Source organism: Telopea speciosissima, chromosome 8 (genome assembly GCF_018873765.1).
Source record: "Telopea speciosissima isolate NSW1024214 ecotype Mountain lineage chromosome 8, Tspe_v1, whole genome shotgun sequence".
Taxonomy (NCBI): Eukaryota; Viridiplantae; Streptophyta; class Magnoliopsida; order Proteales; family Proteaceae; genus Telopea; species Telopea speciosissima.
The window spans coordinates 3,866,684-3,881,520 of NC_057923.1; the positions used below are offsets into that span (position 1 = coordinate 3,866,684).

General features: G+C 37.9%; 2 protein-coding genes across 2 annotated transcripts in view; both read left to right on the forward strand.

Moving 5' to 3' along the window:
• Window positions 1–7,460, forward strand: part of LOC122672658 (agamous-like MADS-box protein MADS4) — a 30,228-nt gene extending 22,768 nt beyond the window's left edge. The window contains exon 9 of the mRNA XM_043870125.1: window positions 7,127–7,460. Coding sequence (XP_043726060.1) covers window positions 7,127–7,142 — 16 coding nt within the window. The 3' untranslated portion in view covers window positions 7,143–7,460. The remainder of the gene's footprint in view (window positions 1–7,126) is intronic.
• Window positions 7,461–10,343: 2,883 nt separating this feature from the next.
• LOC122672741 lies at window positions 10,344–10,954 on the forward strand. Its single transcript, XM_043870218.1, has one exon. The coding sequence runs from the start codon at window positions 10,667–10,669 to the stop codon at window positions 10,877–10,879; it is 213 nt and encodes a 70-aa protein (XP_043726153.1). The 5' UTR covers window positions 10,344–10,666; the 3' UTR covers window positions 10,880–10,954.
• The last annotated feature ends 3,883 nt before the right edge of the window (window positions 10,955–14,837 follow it).

The following is a 14,837-nucleotide window of genomic DNA, read 5'->3' on the forward strand; positions in this document are numbered from 1 at the left end:
AAATTACTACCCTCTCCCTATGAAATAAAAAAAAAATGTCATCTATTTTGATACCTATGTACACTCTCATTGGCCCTTGTCCGAGTGTAGGGGCTATGCGACCAGGCATCGATCTCTTGCCATTTTTTAATATCTATCTTCTCTTAGTGATGAGGGATTGAAGCTATGGCTGCTTCATATGAGAAAAAAATGAGCTTATATTGAAGACAATAAACAAAAAATTCTATTGTTTTATTTAGTTTTAGAGAAAACTTATAATCTATTAATAGTATGTGCCCTAATAAAACAAAAAATAACATCAGAATATATTGGTGAGTTTTACTTGAGTCAATAAAAAACTAGTCAATTTAAAACTCCAACTGACTCAGACTTGGTTTAGCCATTTTTTTAAACTTGGGCCAGTCTTCACAATTCTTGACCATGCTTCTTGTATATTTTTAGGGCAAATTTAACGGACACCCCCTATAACTATTCGAAATGATAAGAACACCCTAAATTTTGTCAAAATGGCAACCTTCCCCTTGACGTTAAGCAAGGTTACCCCCAAAATTAAAATGTCGATTTTACCCTCTTTGTAATTTAAATAAAAATTACTAAGATTCCATCATCTTTCCAAATCGAACTTCCTCATCACCACCACTGTCTCTCCGACCGTCACTGATTTCACACAGAAGCCCATAAACAGAAAAATACGACACGGTGAGCAGTAGCACCGCCGGCGACGCTCTCTGTAATCGGAGAGAATAAATTCCGGTCACAGTAAACTCTCATTTCATTTCTTCCCCTCTTCTCAACCGCCATAGCAAATCAACGAGCTTGCACACATTGAACTGGTCTTGAAGCATTCTCGCCCGCTCATCACACATGCTCGCAATGGCCTCTTTCCTCCTCCCAGTCACCAGAGAGCTCATGTACCAGAAGGTCCAGAACGACACCAGGATCCAACCAATCACCCAGGCAATCAAAAGGTTCTTCTACCATCTTCTAGGAAATTTTTTCGACAAAATATACTGGTAGTACTGGTGGAGCTTCCAAACGCTCGCAGGGATCTTCTCCCACAATTTGAGCCATATCTTAGCTCTATAACCGAGAAAACCAATCTTCTACTCCATAAAACCACAATTGATGAACCAGTTCATGGGGCTCTCAGAAAGAATGCAACAGCATAGTGTCAAAAACAGATGTGTTGCCTTCAAATCTAACCCAAGAGCATTGAGATAGCTCATCCACAACAGGAACCAAAACAAGTTAACCATAAACGGTAAAAAGAGAAGTGGGTTTTCCACTGCTTCTTAATTTCACTTGGGGAAGGAGTTGGGAGAAAACTGAAAGCATCCAACATCAACTCTGGGCTAAACTATCAAGTTAAACTGTCAATATCTATTTAAAGGGGAAAGAAAAACTCAAATTGGATAAAGAGATGGAAAATTTAAGTACCAAACACTACTTTCTCCGACAAAGAAACTGAAAAAAAGGCAGTCTTACAAGTCCATGAACACGCAACAAACTTGTAATTCGAGGCCCCTAAAACCCAAGATTAAGGGAAAGAAGAAAAACCCACTAGCCAAAGAATCGAAGGCTGTCCCAGAAACCAATTTCTAGAAATACAGACCTAAACACTTACACTTTCCCAGAGTAAGCAGCAAACCAAAGAAATCGGCGATTTACATGTCTCGTCAAGGAGCTGCTTGATAGCGCCGATAAAGGAAATTTTGCACAATTCGTTAGTTATCAGGTCAAGAAACCTACTGGAAAAGCTAAAGGCCAACGATAAAGTTACTGCTCCGTTGCCGGCAATATCGAAAGCAGGTAAACCTGTTACATCCTCCGCCGAGGGCCGCTAGCTATCCACCTTATCTGCCGCCGCCGCAAGGAGCTTATCTACCGCCAACGGGATATCCTCAACCGGTGGCAAGCTATGGGTATCCACCCCATGGGGCATACCCATACCCTCCACCACCATGCTCCACCAGGTTATTGGTCATGGTTTTGGGCTTGGGACGACGACGCTGCGCTTGCTTCTTACGCCACCCGGTGAAAACGATGAACAGAGAGAATGAGATTTAGGGTTTTACCCTTAAGGGTATTATGGGGAGTTCACCCTGTTGAAAGGGTAATTTTGCCATTATAAAAATATTAACAGTAACTTAACTACAAAAGACTAACGGACTGGATTTAGTTGAAATATAATCAAAAAATAAAGGTAGTTTTTGATATTTTTTCAAAATTTAGGGTGTTCTTGTCATTTCAAATAGTTATAGGGGGTGTCCGTGAAATTTGCCCATTTTTTTATTCCAATCAACTTATTGGAATCAAATTGATAAAATTAAAAAAAAATAAAATAAAATTTATTCGAATCAAAACAGATTTTTCCAACTTTGGATTTTACCTGTCATAATAGGAATGGACCTTGGTGGATAATGGAAGATAAACATTGCCACTAGGGTTGTATGCTTCAATATTGGAGGCAGTATCAGTCTCTGGTAGTATTATCACTATGTCCATATCAATCTGGTAACGGGCCGTATTGATTCTTTTTTCTTTTTGGTAAACACGGGACGTATTTTTTGGGGCCACCCACCTGAGGCCCACTAGGGCCCAGAAGCTTTCGGTTTGCGTGTGGTGCGGGGGTCATGTTCGAGCTCAAGGAGGGATTTAGTCGACCTAAAGTCGGATACCCCTCCTGTCTCCCTAAAAAAAAAAACCCACATTTTTATCGATTTGATACCACATCACTACCAATTTATATTGATATCCTTAAGCTCACCCCAAAAAAAAATATCGATATCTTTAATACTAATACACATAAATCGATATGATGCTATATTGTATTATACTATACTTCAATCTATGGGTGTTTATTTTTACTAGTTTTGATTTGAGATAAGCAAGTTTAAAACATGATCCAATAGGGTGCATCGGTTTCGATTTCGATTCGGGTTCTTATCGGTTTATTGTTGATTTGGTTTCGATTGACCATGTAAATATAATTATTATTATGGATAAAATGTGTTTTTTTTTCATGAATTTTCGACTGCTATCAGGTTATTTCGGTTTCAATCTGATGTTTTTTAAGTTCAATTCAATGTCTTATTAGTTTTGATGCAGTCTAATTTGATTTCAATGTAACAAAACTCCATCCAACCGAAACATGATTCAATAAACTCATATCAATTTATGCACTATTTGATTTTGATCCAATTCAAGCTGTGTTTACTCGGTTCGGGCTAGGTTTTGACACCCCCATCTAATCCATTGCCGCATGCCATACCATTGTCAGTTTGTCACAAATCCAAACGAAAAACATGTTTTTTTTTATTTCAAAAAGTAGAGTGTAATTATTTAGTCTTCCACACAGATATAAGATAGTGACACATCATCATCTTCTAAGATTAATTATTAAGCAAAACGTGCACTAATCTACAACCGTATCAGACAACCGTGTCTCCACCCCTTTTTTTCCGCCTCAAAGTGGATAACAATAAGACGCGTTGCCGCTGATTAACTAAAGCTTCTCTCTCTTTGTCGCTAACTTTTTTGTTTTTTGATGAAATCTATCTCGCTAACTTGTGGACTTGTATTACTCCATTAACCATTAGGAGCGGAGATTCTTAAATCCAACTAACCAAATCAACGAAAATCAGATCGAGTGCATTGATTACTCTCCGTTTCAGATCTCAATTTTGTTTCGTGACAATAATTGAGCTTAGTTTGTGAGTTTATCCGTTCGCCTCGATTGCAGGAAACAAAAAAAAAAAAGAGGGAAAAATAGAAATCCCAAATATAAGCAAAACCCAGAAAATAGAGGGAGAAAGAAAGGCTTCTCTTTTACAAACAACATCATCATTTTTCATTCGCCGCCTCAGTTCCGGATCCTTCGTTTTCAATTTTTACGTAATTATTATTAAACAAACAGATTCGTCGTCTTCTTCTGGTTGATGATTGTTTACGTTTATTAGGCTCTAGGGTTAGGGTTGGCATTGTTTATCGTCTATTTTTTCTTCTTCCAAAGATGAGGAGAAACGAAGATCATCAATCTAGGGTTTTTTACGAGCTCTGCGCTCTCATTCTCAACATCCTTCGCTCTCCTCCTCTTTCGATCCCTTTCTCCACCCCTTCTTTAGCCATGACACCACCAGCCCCGCCCTTAAGGCGAGCATCGACCTCGCAGGTATCGCCGGCCGCGTTTGCTTCTTTGCTTCTTGGGATTTCGCTCGCTTTGATGCTCTGTGGTTCCGTTACCTTCGTGATTGGATTTATCTTAATGCCTTGGGTTCTCGGACTGCTCATGCTTTTCTATTTTGTTGGGATCGTTTCTAATATCTCGATGTTGGGTCGCTCCATTCTGTGTCCCACTGCGACATCTGCCCCGTCCCGGAAGGAGATGCCTGGTGAGGGTTTTTTATTTCTCCTTTTCTCTTTTTTCGGTTTATTCTTCTAACTCTCTGAAATTCCATTTTCGTTCTTGAAACTCTAAATTTTTCTCTGCTCGTTGCTTGAGGATATGTATCGCTGATTGAATTTTTTCTTCATCTGCTCTGCTATCCCGATTGATTCTCAATAATTTTGACTTTGTAGATAATAGGATAATTTAATATTATTTTGCTATGAGCTGGTGCCTTACTTGTTATGATTATCCTGATTGTAGTTTGCAGATGAACGTGTTTTTATGGCCTGTATATATAATGGCTTTGATGGAAATTCCATCTTTTAAATTATTCAAAACCCCTCTCCTTTGTTCCTATTGCCAGGGCAAGTAGTGGATGAAGACTTCAACCTTTTCATTCCACGGAGGGTTTCCTTATTTCATTCCCTGGTTATTTCTGATTGAATTCTTTTTTTATGTCATAGTTGGCATGGATTAATTCTGCGAGGAACAAGAAACATTTGAATATGTTGTTCTGCATGGCAGCTTCATTCTTGCACATTCTTTTAAAGTTCTATGAATTACAGGTTTAGACCTCCATGGTGCAACTATTGTAATTGAGACTTTTGTCCTTTCTTCTCTCTTTCAGTTTAACTAATGTATGGGTGCTTGTTTTTCTTCTTAAGTGTATGTTTGTTCTATCTGATCCACTAGTTGTCTTCCTGAAGAACCTTAATCAGTGGTAATTTTTTTTCTCAATTGAATGAGACCAGTGAATTTACGGAGTCTCCAGAGCAACTATAAGTTTGAGATCTGATAAATCTAGGTCTGTACTATTTTATACCCTTCATTGTCTGGCTTCTTGTGCTTATTTTAGGAGCTTCCCTCATCAATTAATATCCGTCACTGTAACTTAGTTCTGTCTTTTTGCATTCCAGCTCAATAGCATACTTCCATAATCCCTTTTGTACAACATGGCTCCATATTCTCTTCCAAGTGTAGCCTGACGCTACTAAGTTCCAAATGTATCACTATTACATTTCGAGTTCTGACCAAATCAATTTTGGCAAATAATGAGGTTCATGGGTGACAGCCTGATTCTAGTAATCTGTAGGTAGTTGATTAACCAGGTTGAATGAAGCTGTTGGTGGGCCAATAAAATTTCTTAGGTCATATTATTATATTCACACCCATTGTGAGTGAATTTAGTCCACACACACAAGTGGTGAACCTTTTGATGGATTCAAGAATTATTTGAATTATCTTGCAGAAGTCCTAATGAAGGCCCTACAAATTCAGCTAGGATTATTTTCTTGTGAAGTTGTGATTGAACTGAATTTTATTTTTTTAACTTGTTCTTTCTTATCTGCTGCCATAATTGTTTCTTCTAAAACTGAGATTCTTTTTTTGTTGTTCCTTCTTGAGTTGAATGGGTTATTCTGTATCATAGTTCTCATTTAGCCTGAATTTAAAAAGTTAGATGTGATGAATCATCTGAATATTAGTGTGTTCATTTTAAGTAATTTTGTGTGTGATTTGTTCACCACAACTAATCATGCAAGGCAGTTTGTGCTATTCATTGCGTTCTCTCAAATATTGACATCTATATTGTTGATTTTTGTCTGTATTAGTTAAGGTGATCAAGGGATGGCAATGAATTTTGGCAGGTAGTTGTCTAGAAAAAGATTAGTAGTAGCTCTATCTGTTTTAGAGTTGTCCAAAGGAATCTCTTAGTGTGAGGTGTTCGATTCACCTTTTGCATTATGTAAAGGAGTACACAAGCCTTCCCTTGCTTCAACCCTAAACTGACATGTAAAATATGCACCATTACAGGTGAATACTGATCATATTGAACAAATCATCCCTGCATGTGGTGGAAATAGCTGACCGAGTCATTGGCTAACACACATGTGAATGCTGGTCCTGATTTTCTTTATTCAGTTACATCTCTGAGTATCATATTTGGAATAGTGAATACACGTGTATCGTTGGCTGCCAGCCGGACGAAATAAGCAACCTAAGAGAATACTTCGTTGCCTAATCAGATGTGTTAGGCAACACATGGCAATAGGTCACACCAGAGCACATCTCCTTAATGATGTTCCACAAGGAAATTTTCTTTGGTGGAGTGATTCATAGGGGCTTCTAGCTTTCTTTGTAGATGACACATTTGCATGTCTTGATGTGACACCCAAGATTATGCGTACTGCTATTTCAGCATATGGTCGGAATGGCATAGTAATATATGAGTAAATTGAAGTGAATTAAATCTGTACTTTCAATATAGCATCCAAAGAGGGGGGTTTTTTTTTGGGGGGGGGGGGGTTGTGTTTGGTTGGGGGAGGGTGTTACTTAAAATAAAAATGAATGCTTTCATGTATCAAAAGGGGGAGGGGGGGGATCTCATTTGCACTAGGATTGGTAGTTATGTAGCTAAATGAGTTAACGCTCATTTTAAGCGTTCTATGGATAGAACTTGAAATTAATAAATCGAGTGTTTCTGTTCATTTTTTATGAGTCGATTAATGCTCCTCGATGGCCTTCTTCCCATTTTGTTGCTTCTGTGGATTATCAACCATGTAGATGTTTATGCAAGTCTGCCACAAATTTTTTATGCAGGCAAAGAAAGATGGTCAAACTTGTATTATCTGTAGATTGTTCAACAATTTGTTTGTTGTTCTTCTTCACAGCCTGTGTATGGTGAGCTTCTTGTGTCCATAAGATTGCAACTTTTAACCATTCCTTGTATTTTTGCTGCAGCATGGAACTTTTTTGAGGTTGAACCACTGCTGGATGAAGAATCATAGAGAAATGTCACTGCTGAAGTGAGTTACATTCTGGGAGGAATGAACACCATTAAGAATTTGTAAAGTCTACGAAACTTTTAATAGTGCATCATGCTGCATGCCTCTATCTATACAAAATCAGATTTCACCACTGTTTGGCTATAGATGCGGAAAGTATTCATGTATTTTCTTTGGATAGCAACTACAGAAAATTGTGGATGTGTTAAACATTGAGAAAACTATTGTGTACTGAACTTGATTGTAATGGTGTCTGTCTAGTTGAGAATATTTACTGTTCTGATTCTCATAATATCTCTTATGGGGTCTTGCTGATTCCCCCATCTTTTGTCTAGTAAAAAAAATGTCTTGCAGTGGGGGAAGATTTGGTGATTCTTTTTCCTGATTTCCTCATGGCTGGGTGCTTGGGTGGCTTATGTTAAGCTGATTTAAATAAGTACCTTATTCTTTTCAGGTAATATATGGTTGTGACTTGTGAGAACGTGTGAGGTTTGATTTTGTCATAAATCTAATGTCATTTCCATAATTTGATGTGACGACGGAGTCACTTTTAAGGCACTTTACATGTTTTGGTTCTGAAATCGACCGATGGAACAGGCATTTGGGTCTTCTATAATATAGTTTCACCCATTTTTGCTGATTTGGCAAGCTTGATGGATTCGAGTTGCCATAAATAGGTTGTTATGGAATGGTTTCAACTTTTGTTTTTTGTTGAACTGGTCTGGTGGTCTGCCTTGTTTTTATTGTGGTTCTTAACCGGCGACCTTATCTAAAAAGATCAATATCTATTCCCCTTAATACATAGAGGATTTGTTTAAAATCAAATTTCATGTCACCCCATAATCCCCTTATTGCTGTGGTTTTGAATCAAACTAATTTGGACTTTTTTAGATAATCTCAACATTCTCAAGATGTTATCTTCTCTCCACTTCTCATCCTCCACACGTTACATGTTAAAATTGTCCAACTTCAATGTGACCTTTTGGTGGTTTTCTTTCAATTGTTGCATCTAGTGTGCTTGCTCTCAAATCTCAAAGGTAACAAACAAGAGATGGACACAGTGAGCAACTATAATTATTTTATAGAATTATAATTAGGAATTAAAATTGCTAAGCAGGATGGATAAGAATTGAAGAAGTAATTTACAGGTGGTGACGGTGACATCATGACAAGTACTGCTTGTAGAAGTAAGTAGAACTGCATAGGAAGAACAGATGGGAGTTCAGAAAGCAATTGGCAACCGCAGCAAGGCGATCTTTGGTGTCTCTCTCTTAATACCCATTCCTGGCCGATCTTGGATCGGGAATGAGTATTGAATCAAGGGTAAAAATATATGAAAAACATTGATTTTTAATGAGAAGTAAGGGCAAAACTCTCTAAATTGGAATTAGTATTGGCCGAGACCGATATTGTATGGAATACCAATTACTTAATACCTACTCAAATAGTCACATGTGTTTGTCATGAGTAGCGTGTAGGCTCCTTTCCCTCCATCTATGTATAAGAAAAAAATTGCGCACGCCCTCAACTAGAAATAGATTATTATATCTTATATTTTTTTGCAACATGAAAAGCATTACCTAGAAATTGATCATTAGATATTTAGAAATAATGTGAATTGACCAAATGTCAAATTTTACATCAAAAATAATATTTCCTCTCAATTATAAGCATACCCTCCACATATGTCCATGCACTCCATTCTTGTCCATAGATGGTCTCTAATTTTTTTAGGGAAAGAACGCTGATTAGGTGCGTAATTTACATTGCCCTTGGGCTTAGGCATAGGGGCAGGCGCAATGATCGCCACGACCCATGTAAAAGTGGAATTTCTTAGAGGCACGATGGTTATTTTACCTGCCCCTATGTCTGGTTGCAGGGCTGTGTACTTGGGAGCCTGCCCCTGTGCCTAGGCGCAAGGGCAATGTAAATTACGCACCTAGGCAGCGTTCTTTCTTCCCCTTTCCCTTTCCCTTTCCCTTTCCCTTTTTTAATATCTTATTTTTTAACTTGACAAAATTAGATTGGATTAAAGCTTAACAAGCGAGCAAAGGAGCTTAGGTCCCAAGAGGTCATGGGATAGACTCTCCCATTGCACTAGAATACTGAATTCGGTGAGATCATGCCTACTCTCTTTATTTATTTAGTTGTTGTCGATCCCATGTATAGTGAGGAACCAGTCAACGAGGAGGTGGTAAACGTTTCATCAATAAGGGGGAAGAGGGAGGGAATATCAAGAAGAGGGAGATAAAGAGAGTGCTGGCATAGCCTACGTTGCCAGCTCTGAAATCTTTTTCCTTTAAAAAACCAAATCTCACAATTTCTCATAGAGTACTCGTATCATTGCTTTCTTACCGACTGAAATTTTTTTAACTTTAACACAATAAATATGATGACCTAGGTGTCACAAGACTCACAACGACCAACAAACTTGAAAAAAAATTTAATATTTAATATTTAATATTTAATATTTTGATATCTTTATTTTTTATTCTCCCATTTAATGGGACTCACAATGCTCAAAGACACATTATTATCAGAGTCTCGCAAGCGTTGCATCCATCAAGTTTTAATGGCCATGGTCAAACCCTATGGGATGTAGGTGAACATATATGCAATTAACATAGCATACTTACAAGCAAAAGTTTTGCTTCACCTGGTGGAGTGAGAAGATTCCCTCACCATTGGTGACAGTGTTCATGTCATGGGACTCTTGTTCCATGACAAATTCCCACCCCTTATTATTTGGAGTAAAAAAATATCCTTTCCCTTGAGCATCTAACGGTACCAATGTCTATGATGATGAAATTCCCCATTTCCCATGGATGAAGGAAAACTCGATCCTATTTTAGATGTATCCCTTGATGACTTAATGGTTACAAGTATTGACTATAAAGACTAAAGCAGATTTCCCCTTATTTAAATGATAAAAAGCTTACAATATGCTTCCCAATGTGGGAAACCCTCATTGGTAGTATGACTAGAATCATTACCTAATTCTCTCTTTTTTCCTTAGCTTTTCTTAAGTAAGCAAACCATATTAGCAAGCATTCCAAACTTGCTTGTTTTCTGGTCCACCTTTTCACATGCCATAGTTTCTGTTTTTTTTTTTTTTTCTGTTTCTCCTTTCTTTTCACTTTCTTTTTCTTTTAATTACTTGACATGGAAAAGCTTAAAGCACCATCTTGATGATCAATCTCAACTCTCAAAAGCTAAAGATAAAGAAACAACAAGTGAACAATAATAAGAAGAGGAAATCCAAGATTGTAAAAAAGGGATTGCTTTCGATCCCTATCCCCCATAAAGAGAAAACTCCACCTTAGCCCCCACACATCATTTGTATCTCTTTCTCTCCAAGTTTAGAATCCTCTGCTCCTTCTCTGTTAAGGAAATTAATCTCACTTTCATCTCTACAAAACCTTGCACAGATCTTGTTATTGTTTCTCTGTGTCTTCCATTGAAATTGAGAGAGTGAGAGAGAGAGAGAGAGAGAGAGATGTCTACAGATTGGGGACCGGTGGTTGTGGCGGTGGTGTTGTTCATACTACTTTCACCTGGGCTACTATGTCAGTTACCAGCAAGGACAAGGGTGATGGAGTTTGGGAACTTGTACACCAGTGGGATTTCAATTCTAGTTCATGCCGTCATATACTTTTGTATATATACTATCTTGATCATTGCGATTGGTGTTCACATAATTGCCCATTAATCCATTTTCATTGCTTCTGCCTCTCAAGATCTGTCTTTTTTTAATCTTTTTTTTTGGGGTTTCTTTTCTTTTCTGTTCTGTTCTGTTCTGTAATATGTGTTTGATACCTTATAGTTAACTCATGAGCTTGGTTAGCAATCATAATAACACGGAAGAAGAAGAAGAAGAAGAAGAAAAAGAGTTCATCTTTTTGTGGTTTTAGGGGATTCCCTGTTTATGAATGGAACCAACTGATGCTGGTCACTGTTTGCTTGCAAAAATGCAAAAACAATGACTATAGGAACTGTACTAATTAAAGTTTTGCTCAGGCTAATTTTATATGCAATATTACATCGCCAAAAAATGCTCAGAGTTACTACGGCATTAACTGTTTTCATTGCCCGAGAATGTGAAATCAACCTAGAATACATATCAAACACTGTCTATGCATTCTCAGAACATGTTATGGGTCTATAATACATTTTAAAACAACAAAAATGTTGTTGGGTAAGCGTTCTCATTCTGAATTCATAGAATGTAGTCCAGAGCATAAAAGCCCATTCCAACAAAAATGTTGTTTGGTATATTTTTGTCATTCCAGAATGCATTCTAGACCGATATTGGCATTCTAAGAATGCCTACCAAACACAGCCATTGTGTTATTCACTTTTTTATCCCACAATTTATGGTTTCCAAATTCCATTGCTTGAGATCTTATGAGTGATGGTGATTTTGCAGTACCAACTTGTGAGACTAGCTATGTTTGGTATGCATTCTCAGAATCGATTCTAGGTTTAGAATATATTTTAAAACCTAGAATCTATTCTACAGTTAGAAAATATAGAAAACTTGAGTTACAGAATGCGTTCAAGACCATGCATACCAAACACAGCCTAAATTGAAGCCTTACATACATAAAATTTTAGTGAAAAAGCTCTATATTTCCATATTCATCCTCCTATTTCTTTATCAAATCGCACTATTCCAAAATTATTCAAAGCTATGCTTGGTTGGATGGAAAAGAAAGAATTGATAAAAAAGTGCAAAATTTTCATAGAATTTCATGTGTTTGGCTTATAGGGATAATGCAGGTCTTGGTTTTCAGATTTCGAGAAAGGGGATGAAAAATATGAAAGCATTACGTTCCCATCTCATAGACATGATCTTAAACATTTGGACCCAGGAGAAAGTTTTCCACCACCCATGGAGGAGTGTTCACACACTATCCTAGGTCTTAATTACTACTCCCTGTCCCCCTCCTCATAGTACAGGGTTGAAAATACCCTTCGCAGTATTCTGATGCCCATCCTAAGGCGCTAAGACCCATTGGTGAAGAAATTCCTCCTTCGCCGTGGGTCAAGGGAAACTCGGTCCTCTATCTAATGTTTATTTGTCATCTCATCTTCTTATTCTGAGCATTTTATGGGTCCAAGGCAGCTCACCCCTTTTGTTGCCTTCCGACAATAGGCGTGCACGCAATTACTCTACCCCTTTTGAGTATTTCGGAGTTATGTTCAAACCCAAAAGATAAAAGAATTATTGGAAAAAACCGTAATATAAAACTCACAAAGATAAAACTTGGAACACAAACATACGGATAGTTTTACTAGAGTCTAAGTCACGGCATTGGAAGAGAGAGAGAGAGAGAGAGAGAAAAGAATAAATAATTAAGTCAGGTGAGATCATCCTTCGTGATCTTGGTATCGGCTGGATCGGATCGGATTGGTCAATACGGATCGGGATTGCCCAAACTCGGGCAAATATGGTACTTTTATCTCTATTTTTTTATATAAAAAAATTATTTTTTTTACATTTTTACCCCTGTCTATATAGCTGGATCGAATCGGTATCAAGATCAGTCTCGACCGATATCCAATCTGATACCTCAAACCATGGTTGAGATACTAGCCACTGAACCAAACTACCAAATCTTTCATCCTCAACTTCTCCATTCTCAAATCTCAACCTAGGGCAAAGCAAACCTCCCGGTCTCCTATAGCTCAGCGGCGGCAGACTGCCCATATTTGTTGCTCTGTTTCTCTTGCTCGCTCGCTCGCTCGCCCACCCTATTTCATCTTCTTTCATATAGATTCTATTCTGGTTTCAGGGCAGAAGCGCAGGCATCTCGGCATCTCCTTTGCAACCTAGGGCAAGAAACATTTGTACTCTCCATTCTCTGCCAAGTTGTCCTTGCGGTGCTGCATATTTCTATCTCAACAAGCATCAGCCATTTAGCCCTGGTGGTGCGTATTTCTAGCTCAACAAGAAACCCAAAGGTATGAGCTTTAGTGAACCGAGATTTCCCCGTTTTTTATTTTTTTTCTATTTTCAGAAGCTAGATTGAGTATTTTTTTTCCCTTGTTTTTATTTGGGATTTAACAACTATGGCAGTGTTTTGATCTCTGCATCTTTGTTCAATTTCTATTAGTGCTTTTCTTCGTTTTATCTTGCTGAACATCATCTTCTTTTGTCAATTTTTAATTCTATTATTTTATCTTGCATTGCCATTGTGGTTCTTTCTGTAATTTTTTGCTGTCCAAGGGTGAAAGTGAGAGAAGAGAAAGAAGAAGATGAGGAGTTTGTTGTAGTTGAGGGCAACTCTTTTGTACAAGAGGAGAAGTGTTCCTAGCCCTTGTTCAGGATTTTAGAATCTGTCTCTTTAGAGGAGCACTCTTTGCCTGGAATTTCTTCACCGATCGATGGAGGTGTGCCGTATATGTTGATCATTTTATGCTTTTTGCTTATTTAATAGTTTGTTAACCAATCAAGCTATATATTTAGGCACATCAGTAAATATTATTATTGTGTTTCTTAGGTGTACATATCTATTGCATAGTGAATATATGCCCATATTTTTGCTCCCGGATTTTTATAGAGCAACTGTATTATATACGTATTAAACACGTGTCGTATTATTGTCGTAGCGTTTTATTACGCCAGATTTTTTGAAAAGTATTATTACCGTACAATCCATTTGACTGCCGTACATATCCGTTCCCGTATTGTTATCGTTTCCGAACTTACTAACTATGCTATTTACAGAGGGAAGATACCTTTTAAGACACGCCAGTCTAAGGGTTGCGTCAATCTGTTCTATACGATTACAAGTATCCTTAATCATGATCGCACCTCTTAGTATAAATACGTTTGTCTTTTAGTAAAGGCACAAATTTTTATCACCTGCGATTCCCCTGCCTGGTATGATTCCCTAGTGCCTCTAATAAAAGGGGGGGTGGATCCCATCAGGGTAGAATGATCATTTCAGCGCCCCATGAAAAGAACCGCACAACTGTACCAATCAACGAACCTCAGGAGATAAAGGTCCGTAAAGGCACAACCTTACATATGACCATATATCTCATAATATGTAGAGACATATCTCTCTATACCTTTCCGTGTACAAATGTTGAAATGTCCCACCACATACATAGGGGTATGGTTCATACCTTTTTTTAACATGTGCGAGTGCGACGACTTATTAAGAGTCATATCTCTCGCCCGTTCCCATTCACTAAAAGATGTGATTCTCCAAGGGCCGTCTTTGGTTAAAATTTCATTTTAAAACCAACAAAAATCTTACAGTAATTGGGAACATGATACGAGCTCGAAGTTAGGTTGGTTTGTAGGTAGGTATCTCAAGGGAAAAATATCACCTCAATTTGCTTGTCTGTCAATTTCTTTAGTTCCCTCTAATAGAGGGAGGTGGACTCTACCCTGGCAGTGTGTTCGAGCAAGGTATAGAGTGGTCATTTCAATTCCTTATTAGATGGAATTGAGCAAATTGAGGGGCAGGCAAATTGAGGGGATAAAGATCCCGTCGTCCTCATGTTCTGACACTTTTGGGTAAGCATCATCGACCTTAGTTAGTAGGTTCGGGAATGGCAATTGAACGGGAACGGATACGTACGGCAATTAAACGAACTAGACGGTCATAATATTTTTCAAAAATCCGACTTCATAAAATGCATACGGTAATAAT